General features: G+C 37.3%; 3 protein-coding genes across 3 annotated transcripts; all 3 read right to left on the minus strand.

Moving 5' to 3' along the window:
- Positions 1-83: 83 nt before the first annotated feature.
- Positions 84-3055, minus strand: LOC125190741 (ATP synthase subunit d, mitochondrial). The gene is made up of 5 exons (XM_048088119.1): positions 2780-3055; positions 1646-1727; positions 1112-1176; positions 495-581; positions 84-393 (listed from the first exon to the last, which is right to left on the minus strand). The coding sequence occupies exons 1-5, from the start codon at positions 2948-2950 to the stop codon at positions 292-294; spliced, it is 507 nt and encodes a 168-aa protein (XP_047944076.1). The 5' UTR covers positions 2951-3055; the 3' UTR covers positions 84-291.
- Positions 3056-5090: 2035 nt separating this feature from the next.
- On the minus strand, positions 5091-6588 carry LOC125186952 (shewanella-like protein phosphatase 2). The gene has a single exon (XM_048083442.1). It carries the CDS (start codon positions 6468-6470, stop codon positions 5304-5306), a length of 1167 nt encoding a protein of 388 aa, XP_047939399.1. The 5' UTR covers positions 6471-6588; the 3' UTR covers positions 5091-5303.
- Positions 6589-14063: 7475 nt separating this feature from the next.
- Positions 14064-15182, minus strand: LOC125190302 (LOB domain-containing protein 1-like). Its single transcript, XM_048087573.1, has 2 exons — positions 14923-15182; positions 14064-14693 (listed from the first exon to the last, which is right to left on the minus strand). The coding sequence occupies exons 1-2, from the start codon at positions 15142-15144 to the stop codon at positions 14382-14384; spliced, it is 534 nt and encodes a 177-aa protein (XP_047943530.1). The 5' UTR covers positions 15145-15182; the 3' UTR covers positions 14064-14381.
- Between the last annotated feature and the right edge of the window lie 305 nt (positions 15183-15487).

Below are 15487 nucleotides of genomic sequence, written 5' to 3' on the forward strand. Positions count from 1 at the left end.
CAAGAACAGCTAGCTAACTGGATTTCGACGCATTTTTATATAGAATAGATAAAACATAATGCTGGATAAACACAGCATGCACGTAACAAGAAATGGGATGATTCATTTTCATCATCGTCAACAGAAACTGAACAAAGCGCCTCAAACTCATAGCGTATAAGATTCATGTCCACGGTCATTACAAACCGACAGAATGAATTGACAACATCCTCGTTTTCTTTATTTCTGAATAGCAGTAAAAACTCAACAAGATCACCTCAGAATGGTCTGGAATGCAACATTCGATCAAATCTAATATCCCCAGTAGTCGTTCCGAATCTCATCATCAAACTTCTTCTTGAGTTCGGGGTGCTTTTCAAAGTATTCATCTGCTGTCATGGTGCTAAGACGTTTCTGTTTCACCAAAAAGAAAAGGTATTAGAAACACACAAGCATACATGTTTTGTGTGTAGGCATGTGTCATTGTATGATTTGAGTGAGTGAAACAGTCCCACCTTCAGATCTTGGACTTCTGCAACTTCTTTTTCTAATCTTTCAGACTCCTTCAGTGACAACTGCTCAGCTTCTTTCAATTCTACCAGCTGCAGCTCAAGAAATTTCAGTATAAGATTCTGCCTGTTCTAAGGACACCGTATGAATTCCAATTGTGTCGAACATTGACTAGCACATGTATACATCAGATGTGTGCAATTGTGCCTTTTCGAGAATAAAAACTACATTTGCTGCATGTATTCACAAAGTGTAGCATCACACAAATTTTAAGTTGCCATGTGAGCAGAACAGGGGAGGTCATGTGAAAGTTCCAAGACTGTATTCAGAAACACACAAGCATACATGTGGGGAATCTCTAGACTGTATTCAGTTTAGAGATAGCATTAAAGCATCAAATCACATGAAAAATTTTATATCTTTAACTTCTTTTACTTGTAAAGTGCTACTTAGAAATGAAGCATGTTAATGCTAAAGAAGCCATTATTTGAGTAGCACTCCAACTTTCTAACTCCAAAGCTATCTTCTTAACAGAATGTAATCCAGTTATTAGGCAACAAAAAAATACAGAGAGAGACCAATATCATAGTAGCAGTATATACAATATTTATGATTTTCTCACCAGAGCATCGAACTTAGGTTTGTACTGAGGTGTGACATTGTCGACATACTTAGGAATTTGAACTTCTGCATTCAATAGAGGAAATAAGATTAGCAAGTTGAAAAACAAAGGTGAGATGATTAGGTGAACATCATAGTTATTTGTTGGCATCAGTACTGAAAGGCTTGGAAGGGCCATTATGCATTGAATACTTATAATGGATTTCTTCACACACATGTTGGTGTTTATAAGGTTAAAAAAACTGGTGTATGACTATCTCCCTCGCCATGGACCAAAATATGCTTCAAAAATATTGTGCTCTAATTAATAGTACCCTCAGATATATTTCGTTCAACTTCAAGTTAAACATGCTTATCAGTATAAAATTACCTCAACTAGAAAGTAGAAAGATACTTCATACAAGAGAATAAACTTCTAACAAACTTCAGAACTTTTATATAAAGCCTTTGAAACAGGCAACTATACATCACAATAATTTAGTGCTGTTCTGGAAATAGTAATGTAAGAGAAAAACAAACGAAACAGAATGCATACCATCATAGGCTTGCTTGTACATATCGACCAAACGAGATCCAATCCCTTTTCTGTAGTACTCCCAGTCAACAGGCTCTGGTTCCTACATGTGTATATAAACATATTAAATCCAACAACCAGGAAATAGCTGCAATGTATCCCCAGCAAGAAACTTGCGTCCAAATTTAGGTACAGATCAATATCAATGTCAATATACACTAGTTTGAAATACTAATTGGACAAAATCACAAGATCATTGGGTAATTATTGAAAACGTTCAAACAAAGTGAAAAGTATCATTGATATTTCCAATATATAAAAATTTCTTTTGGATTTTTTACTCAATTACATATTTTATATAGATCAGAAGTAAGATACCAATATTTAATGTAAACACCATTCCGGCTAACCTTGCAACCAATATAGCAAATAAGCAATTTCAAGTAAAACTAGGAAAAGAATGCACATTTAAAAAGAACCAAAGGTGGGGAAAAGAGGTAGCATTACTAGTCAAAAAAGAAGAAAATTGGCGTTTCATACAATGAGTTATAAGAAATACACATAAATAGCAGTTGACTTATTCATTCAAATGAGTTATAAGACCATTCCATGATGCCTTTAAGATATCCCCATCCTCCAGAGTCCAGCCACATCAAACTAGATGGCTGAGTTAGTGAAACCACATTAAGTTGAAGAATCATAATTTTATTTTATATACCAGGAAAGTAGAAAACTAGACAGTATTGTGATAACCTGAATACATTATAGAATAATACAATATGAGAAGACTCTAGCTTGCAATCCAACCAACTAATTTAAGCTCTATCGCACTTGATATTGGGCTGGTTGAAAAAGGATCGGATTGACAAATAAATAACAAAAAGAACATAGGATTAAACAATTGCAAGCCAACCAACAACGAATCCAATCACTCAACGAAAGTACATTGTTTTTTATTCTTTACCCCTACAGAAATCATAGAAACATAATACCTAAAAAAGGAAAATGACAAATGCTGGACCAAAAATCAAACCAGGAAGGAGATGTAAATAGATCTGCCCCGCAATAGATATATGTAAACGAAGCTCAAACGCTATATAATTGAATCGTAAACACACGCACAAATTGATAATAAATTGAAGAAAAATAATGGACCTGGCTGAATTTGGTCTGGAGCTGGGTGTTGACCTCGTCGAAAGCGCGGCGGAGAGTGAAGAACTCGCGGCGAGCCTCCTCGGAGACCAGCAGCTTCGCCATCCCTTCCCAATCGATAGCCTTCCCGGCCTTGAAGGCAACGTCGGCAACCTTCTTCCCCGGTCCACTCATTTCTCCCGGCGAGATTAGATCGATCTGATTGAACGGCTGTGTGCGGATTTGTGACGAAGCAGAAATGCGGTGCCTTTGTGGGAACGAGGGTTATGATTTAGGATTTATTTTTCGCCTTTTTAATCCTACTCAGAGATTTCATTTTTACCCCATCACTTTTGCATAATTCATATTTTACCACTCAAACTTCTAAAAATTATTACTACTACATGTCTAATTGTATTATTAAGAGCATCTCCATTTTTCAAGAATTGAAGGTATCGTACGTACACTATTTACCTTCTAAAAGGGAAATATATCATTTCAAAAAGAAATAAAACTCCAAAAGAAAAATATATGTAGAAAGGTAAATTATTTTCTAAAGTAAAAAAAAAATAGTAGTACTACAAGATGTATTCCAAAACATAAATGTATAATAATACATTATCAAATATCTGCTCTGTTGGAGAATGATTTTTCATGAAATAGTTCTAGTACACCTCTCCATAAATGAAGATGTAAAGATACCTCTTTAAAATGGAAAAATGTATAATATTTTTTCAACTACCCCTTGAAGAATGGTTTTCATGAAAAGAAGGTAAATATGATAGTTATAAGACTTTACTTCACCATTTGACTCTCTCCTTAGAGATGCTCTAATAAAGATGTCAGTTCAACCTTAATCCAATGAGCTGACTCGATTAGTCTGCTAAAATTAAAGTTAAGACTAGAAAATTTCAATCTGATTAGAAATTAGACTAGCCCGTTCGGGCTGATGGGTTAATCGGGTCTGTCCGGCTTGTAAGAAAAATTGATTTTTTACTTGTTTTCTTTTTAACCTGCATCACATGATTCACATCCTTTAATTCAAATCACTCCATTTTTTTTTCTCAAAAATATAGTATGCTCTTATATAAAAGATGGATGGAAATATATATTTGTCTCAAAATAAAAAGAGTAAAGACAAATACAATTATACAGTATATAAATTAATGCTTACGAACTGATTATATTTCCTTATTTATTATGAAGTTAATGTTTTCCAAATATCCACATTATATTTTTAATTTGTGCTAAATATATTTTCATTTATAAAGTTGAATATACTTTTAATTTTATTAATATTAATATAGATTTGTACATACTATTATCTACAAGAAATATAGAATCTTTAAGATTATAAAGCTACTATATACTATACAGTATACGAGAAGTTCATGTAGTTTTTAGTCCGACAAGTTTGATGGACTAACTCGGAGTCCGAACGTTTAGGGTTAAGGATTAAAATTTCTAACCGATATGTAGTACGATTAACTCGTAATCCAAGTAGGATTGGTCCAATTGACATCCCTAGTTATTACACCACAAATCTATTTGGTTTTCTTTTAGTTTTTACTTATGCTATCTCCAACCATTTACGTCAAACTCAAACCATTTTTGAATATAAATGCACCAAAAAGTTTTACTCCAATCATTTACACCATATTTAAGTTTTAAACTATTTTTGAGTATTTGTCTTATAAAAAATTTGTAGTAACATCATATTTGTTGCTATTTCATTGAAAAACTCAAAAATGAGTTTGGGTTTGGTGAATGATTGGAGATGGTCTTATATTCGGATTGTGTACTTCGTAAGTTCGTTTTATTAAGTTGGGTATTTCGTAAGTTTGTCAACTCTATTATATCAAAGAGAAGTTGTTAGAAGAGTGGTAATCACTGTGTCAAATTATGATAGGCGCTAACTAATATTAGAGCTCCACGAAGAACACCTGCAAACCAAAGAACTGATAGCATAGGGAAAAAAGAGGCAACACTATTGAAAGTAGGAGTATTATCCTAAATTCTAAAACGCAAACTAGATAAAGTCTCGACTTTTTGTTGGCCTTATCACCTTGCAGCACGGTCTTGTGGATTCATTCGGATAATGTTCGACGAACAGGCGCTTCATGGCATGGACCTTGCAATGAAGGTGGGCTGCTTGACGGATGGTGACGATGTAGGGCTGCACGGTGATGGATTGGCGATGGGAGGCCCGTATCAGATTACCAAAATGTTTAATCAAAACACCACAAGAACGATAGGAATCAATGCAGCTAGCAGTGAAAATGCAAACACAAGAACACACCATTCATGTCTTCTGCTACCATTTTAACACTAAAACTAAGTGCTAAAGATGATACATTTTATTTAATGAAAAGTTTCAGAGCAATTCCTTTACTTAATAGCAATCTGGCAAAGAACAATCCAGCCAAACAATCTACAGCTTCAAGGATTCTACTATATTTGTTGAAGGCTTTTGAACCAGCAACAGTCATAATCACCTACATTTGCTAGCAAGCATAATGCAGTAGCAAATCAAGAAACCAACAAATGCTCAAGCATTCACCTCAACCTGTCTTGGTCTTTGATCAGGGATCAAAGAACCTAAACCATCTTTCGGAATCGCATCATACTGCCGTTTGATATACAAAGGATTGGATGTCAAGACCTTGAGCTCTGACTTCTCATCAATCTCCAAAACCTCAGGAAAACGGTCACCACACAGCTTAGACATTCCCACATCAACTCTTATGGCACGGCCGCCACAGGCAGAGCTAATCCCATCTTCCTGAATCGTGTGCCCCATGATCATCCTCCTCGCCCCCGGGATAGTCTCCAGCACATGCTCCAGAATCGAACAATCCCCGTCCTTCACTAGCTTGTTCGAGAAGCTCCTCAACCAAACAACCGAGTCCGCCCCCCTCACCAGCCGGTTCTCCACCTTCTCGCTCAATCCACGAATCCAATCCCTCACCTCCTCATTCAGCCGCTCCAGTCCGTAAACCACGTGCTTCTCCAACAAGCCACCGTGAGCAAACACCGAGTCCCCCACCACCACCACAGTCTGATTCTTCGACAGAAATCTACTCGAGATCAATCCATTAGGGCGCAGAGCAGCAATCCGAACCCTAATTCCGTTCAAATACTCCGGCGGAATCCCAGGGATCTCATCCGGCACGCCGTCAAGCAAATCCCTAAACACGAGATCGCTACCAATCCCTAAACACATTCTCTTCATACCATTACCAACACATTGCCAAAACCCCCAATCTTCGAACTCCTTAACCCCCTGCCGCGCCACGAACCGGAAATCCGCGTCGACGTTCATGATTTCGTGGTTCCCGTTCATCGTGATGACCGTGCCGCCGGACTTGGCCGCCTCCCTCCGTAATCTCTCGAAGAAATAAAGCAGCTTAATCTCGTCGCCGCCGCGGTCGAATATGTCGCCTACTTGGACAACGGTGGCGGCGGCGCCAGACCATCGGTCGTCCGCTCCGATCAAGCCGGCGAGCCTCAGGGCCGATTTAGCCTTGGGGAGATCGCCGTGGATGTCTCCAACGGCGACGAGGCGGGCGGGCTGAGGAAACACGGTTCGCAGCGGACCGGTGGAGTTTTTAACCGATTCCGGTTCCGGAGGCAGGAAAATGCCGCCGCTGACGGAGAAATCGACGAATGTGTTCACGAAATCGGAGATGAGAGACGGAACGGCTGCGCAATCCATCGCCGATTCTTTGCTGTTTGGAATCGGCCGTTAAATTTGAAGCCCTCTTTTTTGACCCAAGATACTTATTCAACGTTTCTTAACTGGAAAATTAGGTTACTGGCGTGAGAAATGAGAATACATGACGGATACTATTGGGGGAAATTTCAAATTCAGTTCCTCAATTTGTATTTTCAGATTTTTAAATTTAAAAATATTTACAAGTCTTTACAACTGAAAATATCATCACAAATTTTTATCTTTTATTTTGGTGAAATTAATGGTAAACGAAAATCACAAGTGGATGTCTCTAGAATTGAATAATATTTTTTATTTATAAAGAATATACTCCATATCACACAAGGAGTATTATTAATATAAAGGACTATAAGGGCATCCGCAATGGTGCGGGCGATGCATCGTCCGCCATTGCAGCATCGTGGACGATGGGTTAACCATCGTCCGCGCCCGATACATCGTCCCCGGACGATGCGCGGAGAATACCCCATCGTCCGTCGCATCGTCCGCCACTGTGGACGACGCGGACGATGCGACGCATTTCCGTTTTTTTTTTATTTTTATTAAATTTTCAAAACCTATATATACCTCTCATTTTCACTTCATTTTTCACTCTCTTCACTCTCAAATTCACACTACATTTTCTACATTTCAAGCAAAATGGATTCCGGAGATTACCCAAATCCGAATAGTCCGATGTTCGGTGGTGCACGATGGCCGGGTACAGAACCCGACGAATACCGGCCATTCGACACCAACACCGAGTACGATCCCGACTTTAGCACCGACTCGTACGGGCTGTCCGACATGGAGCCTTCTCCCCACCGCCCCTCCGCCGCCTCCGCACCTCGCGGCCGGCCCGCCGCCGCGTCTAGGTCCGCCACCAAGAAGAAGCGGACCAAGGCACGAGCCCAGAAGTTGCCTGCAATGGAGGTGTGTGAAGAGTTTGCCCCGGGAATGACGAACTACTCCGACACCGAATCCATCGTCTTGACGAGATGTTGGATTGATGTTTCGGAGGATCCGGTGTACGCCAACAACCAGAAGGTGACTGCGTATTGTGAGCGCATCGCTGAGAAATACAATGCGGCCAAGCCGGCGTACGCGTACAAGCGCTACAGAGAGCAGCTCCGCAAGCATTGGGATCAAATAAAGAAGCAGGTAAATTTGATTTTTATAATTGTTCGACAAATCATAATTTTATCAACAACTTATTTTAGATTTAAGGACATACATATTTTTCTTCAACAACTTATTTTAGATTAAACTTGTGCAGTAATAAATTTTGATTTTTTATCAATTAAAATTTTATTTATTTTATTTTGGATGCTCAAAAACTAAAATAATCGGAGCTATGTTTGAATTGATTTGAAAGGTATAAATTTATTTAGAAACGAAATCTAGCTATCTCTAACCAATTTTTTTATATAAATAAAAATAATATTTTAATTATACATTAATATAGTACTACGTATTTATCCAATTTTAAATTTTATTTAAGTAGTACTATTTCTTTACTGAAATATTCTAACTTATTCATATTACTTAATCTCAGATAAAGTAATAAATAAATGTATAAATTAAATCTTATTAGAATATTTAATTGAAATTTTGTGTTTTTTAAGTTTAGGGTTCATAGTTTTGTTAGTGGACCATTCAATTTTAGCCCAATCTTGTTAATTGCAGGCCTGCTTTCTGGATTGGTTGGTCCTACTTCGTAACCGGAACAACAAAACAAAAAATTACTATAGTGTTGGTTTAGGAATTAACTCTTTCGTCTTTGTCTAAACTCTTTTAGAGGGCATAGTTGAATAATCGAGTTTTCTAAGGGGAAATTATCGGTTTTGTAGTCCAATAGAATAAACAGTAGGAAATTCACAAATTTCTTTCATCTCTTTAAATCTGAACTTTGAATGAAGCATTATGGCTTAATAATACTTGTCTTAGTTGTCTATATAGAAAATTAAATATCTATCATATCTATACACCGACACAAGCATTGCTCCCATTACTTTTGCGAAATGAAAATATTGGTTTTAAATATCATAAACTTTAGGTAAATTATACTAGTATTTTTCTTGAATATGATCTTAAAATCACAAATTTTAATATTAGTTTTAAATATCATAAACTTTAGGTGAATTATACTAGTATTTTGAGCAAAAGCCAAAATTGGTCCTGAACATCTGGTCATTTTACCTTTTTGGTCCTAAACTTTATCTTTTGAATTTTTTGGTCCTGCACATATGAAAATTTGATCATTTTGATCCTCCGTCAATAGTTATGTTAAAAACTAACGGTCAACCCGATTTTGACCAAATTAAACTCTTAATTCTAATTTTTAATTCACTAATTAATCACCTAATTATTTTTAACTCTAGGGTTTTTATTAAAGCCCGCGCTTCTACACCGACGTCAAGCTCAACTCCGAGAGGGTCAATCCGCCGCCCTCCGTCACCGATCCGCTCATGTCGTGGGCGCAGGAGGCCCACTGGTCCATGGGCGGCCTCAACGTCAAGCGCCACCGCCTCCAGGGGCGGATCGAGGGCAGCTTCGAGAAGCTCTGAGTGCAGAAGGAGCAGATCTTCAAGCGCACTCCGATTCCGAAGAAATCCGCCGCAAAATCGGCCACAGAAGATCCATGTCGAGATCGATACAACCCCCTCCCCGTCGCGCGCTCCTGTGGCGATTAAGCGGCTGCGAGTCGTCGGATTGATGGATGAGGATGAGGAAGAGGAGTGTGACATCCCTAACCCGAAACATACATCATGTTTATATTTATACATTTTATTTTAGATAAGTGCATTTTTATATTATTATTGCACAATAAACATATATATATATATATATATATATTGCCTTAATTATTAATTAATTAATTTAAGTGTGTGCTAATGTGAACCTGTGCTTTGGAATTATGGAAGTATATATATTGTGCATGACTAGTATCTTAATTATAAAGCAAGCTCCATTTTTATATAGTTTTATTTAGATTATTAAATAATTATTTGGTTCATAGTATATGTGGGTGACACGGATTCTATGTACATGCCATTTGAATTACTAATACTTTAATAGTAAGCATAAGTCGGCAAGTGACCGACGTGAACTTTAATATATTATTGTATATATTTATGCAAAAAAATGAGAGATATTGGAGAAGAGTAAAACGGAAGAACGAAAATGCAAGAAATTTATTGAAGTTCACTTTGGGGCTTTAGTCGATTAAGGGTTATAAATCAAGAATCAGGAGTTCAATAAGTTTACTTATCATAATTAGGTGTGTATAAATCACACTTTTAATTTTACATATTTTATATGATTGATTGCTATGCGTTAAATTGGAGTTATTATTTGAATTATATGATGTGAGCCTGAAATGGTTGTGTTATTTGATATTGATGGTGTAATATGATGTGGATATATGATTTGTACAATGGATATATTTATCGATAGTATTGGAATTATTGATGGAATATATGGATGTGTAATTGGTGCAACGGTATGTTTGATGTTTGGTATTGGAATTATTCGAATCATGGGATTAAAGTGGATACGTGACTGTCTTGCTCTGGATCTGATATACAATGGAAAAAGACCTACGGGTCATATACAATGATAATGGATCTACGGGTCAAAGAAAATATGCAAAGAGGGGCCTTCGTGGAAAGGTCAAATCAAATAGGAGCCTTCGTGGAAAGGTCAAATCAAAGAGGGGCCTTCGTGGAAAGGTCAAAATGCAAAGAGGGGCCTTCGTGGAAAGGTCAATACAAAGAGGGGCCTTCGTGGAAAGGTCAAATAAATATAAGGGACCTACGGGTCGTATACAATGGAAATCTCGGGCAGATACCAGGCTTGACCAGTCACAGAATAATAAAGTGAACAGAGTGGCATATGCATATGTATATGAAGTTGTTTATATTGTTCGTTGGTTATTGTTATATATATATTGGTTAAAGAATATGTTTGAGTTTTGGGATGTGGAATTAAAGGTAAGGTTTATACACACTGAGTTGTGGCTCATATAAACCACTAATATTTTTCAGGAATAAGATATCAATGATGCGTGGGGTTGATGTGAGTTACAGTTATTATAAGGGTCGGCGGCTGGCGCATTTTTGGCATCCTTCTCCTCCTCATCATTTTTGCATGTAGATATATGTGTAGTATATAGAGTGGTGAGAGGGTCCCACTAGGGTTTAGAATGTTTTGAAATATGTACTTGATAAATGTTGGTATTCGAAATTATATAATGTGTGTTTTATTTACTTGACGTGTGGATTATTCAAATTAAATTTTGAATTTATTTATAGTAAGTGTATAAGTCATAAGGGTTGAGGTGTGACAAGGAGGTTGTGGCGGTGAAGAAAGGTCCGGTGAGGAAATTGGGGGATGATTTCGAGAGGGTGGCGAGGGAGAGCGGGATGGCGAGCAGCTCCGCCGGAGAAATTGGGGGCGGCGCTGCGGTGAGGACGAGGAGTAAGGCAAATTTGAGTGGTGGTGAAGGGAAAAGGGGAGAGAAGAGGAAATTGGTTAAGGGAGGGAGGAAGATTGGGGGTGCGGTGGTGGCTGCCGCCGCCGGAATCAGAAGCTCGCCGCGGTTGTCGAAGATGCATTGATTGAGTTTGGGGTGGAGGTGTTTGATGATTTGTTTCATTGGAATTAGGATTAGATTTTCTTTTTTTATTTCTTATTTAATGAATTTCGAGTGTTTAGTGTTTGTACTCTAACTTGGATATTTGTTAAAATAATCAGGAGATTAATTAGTGAATTAAAAATCAGAATTAAGAGTTTAATTTGGTCAAAATCGGGTTGACCGTTAGTTTTTAACGGAACTATTGACGGAGGACCAAAATGATCAAATTTCAATATGTGCAGGACCAAAAAATCCAAAAGATAAAGTTTATGACCAAAAAGGTAAAATGGTCATATGTTCAGGACCAATTTTGAGCTTCATTCTAGTATTTTTCATGAACTTTGAATATGATCTTAAAAATCACAAATTTTAATATTGGTATCATTTTCTCACAACGGGTCCATTCTTCAAACCATAACGATCCACAAGATATTATTTATTCTAATACGAGCAAATTATTCAAAGTATAAATTTAAGAATTAGGGCATCGAAACAATGTCGTTTCATGTATTCAGGTTAAGAATAAAATCCGCCGAAAAATTTATACTCGAAACAAGTTGGAAAAAATGCACTTTGAAAAGTCTGTGACTTTTTAAACCAATTTTAAAATTAGTTGAAAATACTGTCCAAAATTTATTATTTTTAAGACCAATATTCTAATTTCTATTGATTGAGTTAAGATAGGTGTGAAGACGCAATCTTCTCGAATGGAGGTAGCCAATGATGATAGTTGTACCCCTAAAGTAGAAGAAAAGTGGTGAGTACAAATTAAACACCAAGATGAAGGCGATTGCCATGATGCTTAGTTACTAAAGAGAAATGATATATTAATGTAGTTGGGCAACATTAGGTGTAGCTAGGAACTAAAAGCATGTCCCATATCATTTTTTCCATTTGCCGACAGCTTAAAATTTCACTATAAACTAAACAGATTCTTGTAATCATCCTTGATTAAGGACACACAGTAGAAGATAACTCACTTTCTGTTGTGAATAATTGCCTCATACCAGCAATATATCTCATTTTACTAAAGTGATGGACCAGCAATCATAGTTTCTATAAAATGCAGGTGAAACATAACATCACCAAAGTGGGATTAAAGCTTAATGAACATAGACTGAACAGACCATCCATGTTAACTGACATTATAATATTCATATTTCATTGTACATCTTTAATCATGAACCCTTGCCCAATCCACAACTAGGGCTATTATAATTCATCAAAACCTGCTAGGCAACTAATTTATACTTTATCACATTGCAGTGATTGCACATTGTTAATTAATCTCAATTAACATGGCATTTGGCCGACGACATTTTCCATGTGTTGATGAGATGCACTAACCAAAATTTGAAATTATTTGTAGAAGTAATGCTTTAGATTATAGTAGAATCTTGATTCAACTCTTGTTATGCGTGTGCTATTTTTTTGTCTCTGAATACATGGACTTTCAGTTATTCTAATTTTATATACGATTATCAATTTCCGTCGAATTATGGTCATCGTGACAAATAAATGTCATTGTTGCTAGCTGATTTCAGTTAGGTGTTCAACTATGTCATATAGTATATCTACTCCAAGTATTAATCCGGACATTAATTTGGGGATAATTACGAACTGAGTAAAAATTAGAGCATTTTAAAGATCATAGTATATTCCAAGCCATAACAAATAGAGTACTTCGTACGCAAAACAAAAAATGAGCAAACGCTCGTAAGATTTGAATTCTAGAGTCCTAGACCTCGTTGTTTACAAACATAAGTCTTCATCATTCAGTGTCTCCTTAAGGACAAAATTAGATTCTACCTTGAACAATGAAAATTAATTCATTGAATGCTAGATTCTGTGTTGAGACCCCAAATTTTGTTTTTATCAAGCCGGGCTACGAAGTGTAAGAAACAAGCGAAGAAAGTGCCTCAACCTCGGAGAGAAACTCATAAGGTCATCCGCATCCATGTCTCTTAACCGTCTCATCTCTTCACTATCATGGGCTCCACTGTACTTTTCACCTCATCTCTTAACTAAGAGACAACACCTGCATCCCTCCATCTCTTAATCATCTCATCCCTTAACTATTCATTCAATTTCATTTTTTATTTTTATTTCCAACAAATTCAATTAATAAAAACACACTTCATTAAATAAAATAAAAATACAATTTAAAATCCTTAAAAATTAAAAAAACACATAATTAAAATCTGAAAAAAATAATAAAAAATACATAATTTAAAATCTTCCGCTCACTCTCTCTAAATTCAAAAGCTCAAAACTCAAAGAGCAGAAGAAGGAGTTCTCTAAAGAACAGAAAAAAAGGCTATAAACGGCTAGTATATTTTTGTGATTTTTTTTTTAATTTTTTGAATTTTTACTGAATTTTTTAAAAAAAAGACAAAAGAAAAGTATTTTCAACGGATATAAACGACGCCCACTCGCGGGCCGGCGAGTGGGCGTCACGCACGAACGGGAGCACGCCACGTCGCCAAGGTGCGTGGCGAGCTGTCTCGCGAGACGCCTCTCCCCAACTAGCCACGCGACGAGATGGAGACGAGATGGGAGGCTGCATCGCTATCTCGATGCGGACGAGACCGAGACCGCTAAGAGAATGCGATGCGGATGGCCTAAACCCAATCCCATTGGAGAGAGTTAAACTAGTTTGTACATCTCTCTTTCAAAACCATAAATTCTCTCAGTTGTGATAAAAAACATGTACCTTACATCAAACCTCATCCTGCCCTGCCCAATTTACTCTGTTTTTCTGTAGTTTTAACATTCCACACTCACAGTAATACGTCAACCATACACTATTGAAACAGTAATAATTACCTAATCTATAACGAAATTACTACACATGCAAAATATTCTTGTATAACTCACTCATGAAAGGTATTTCAGTTGAAAAATATATCAATGTTTGAGACTGGTTGTAAAGAGAACAAAAGCATTAGGTAACCAGAAAGTTGGGTCAAGTTGACAATGGAAATTAAGACAGTGACATCTCTCCTCTTGTTATGATAAGATAACACGGTAGGAAGAAGACCAGTCAATCTCAATCTCATTTTTTTGCTTTAATACAATCATGACAAACATAAATACTCTCACGTAATTAATCACCTATGTTACAAGATTAATTATTTGTCCCAGAAACAGACTATTACTAGGTCACATTTCTCGTGCCACCAAATACAAGAATCCTAGGTAGTACTATAACATAGTAGTTGGTGGCGAAGCTAGAATTTTTGATTGGCGAAATAGTTTTAATTAGATGAGATGCAAATTTATGTCCAGAGGGGCTCCAAGAGGAGCCCCAGATTGTTGGTGTCTTCGACGAAGAAGGATGTTTTGGTGTGGTCGACGGCGGTGGTGGATTGTGCCATCTCCATATAGATGAGAGCCATTAGATTGGAGTGTTGAGATTGCATGTTGAGAATGTCAGCGTGTGCGATGGCTAGCTGCTCCTGAAGCTCGGTCACTTGCTTCTGTAGCTGGCATATTGCCCCTGCGCACCCATACACCGGGTCCCTCAGCCTCGCCTTCGCCTCGTACACCATGCTGCTCACCGCGTCCTCTCTCTGCTCCTCCGGGAGTTCCTGATAAATATCATTCAAATTCTATCACACATTCTCGTGTCACGTTTAAATCATGAAATCTAGTTAAATTCTGATCAATTTCATAAATTTTAAAAATAAAATATTAAATCACCAAGTTTCATTTCTTTTTTTCTGCTGCTGTCTATAATAATAAAATTCGCGCGGCAAAAGAAGTAGTACAAGGACTTTGACGGAACAGCATGAGAGCGCGAAGGTTTGTTAGCTATACCTGCAAGAACTTAATTATGTTGCTGGCGCCGAACACGCGATGAGCGGTGGTGAATTTGATCGGATCGTGCGGGGGGAAATAAGGCGCTAGAACACATTTATCGACGCAGCGGCGTCGCAGGATTTTGCAGGCGGCGCAAGGGCTGATGACGAGGGATTGAGGTTGAGGCTGAAAAGAGGAAGAGGAGGAAGAGGAAGTGTTGATGGTGTCGCTGCCCTCCATTATCTTTAAGTAGTGATGGGGTTGAGGCTCTCAAAATATTACAGAGGAACAGAATGGTTGTGAAAGCAGAGTATTGGATATATATATAGAGGCGGAGGAAGAGTTGCTTTCGTTGAAAAAGTGTGCTTTGTTTACATACACCTTCTATTGGTCCTACTCATTAACTACTACCAGTAGTGGAGTACCTTATAGAGTTTAAGTTAAAGTATTAAATGTCATGTTTCATTTTTATTAGCTTCGGTCATTTATATTTGATCATTTTAGTCCATCTATAAATATCCATGTCTTTCAGTTTATTCTATGTTTCTCTCTTTAATAAGGTGAAACTCATTCTTATTAAAAT

Source organism: Salvia hispanica, chromosome 5, assembly GCF_023119035.1.
Source record: "Salvia hispanica cultivar TCC Black 2014 chromosome 5, UniMelb_Shisp_WGS_1.0, whole genome shotgun sequence".
Lineage (NCBI taxonomy): Eukaryota > Viridiplantae > Streptophyta > Magnoliopsida > Lamiales > Lamiaceae > Salvia > Salvia hispanica.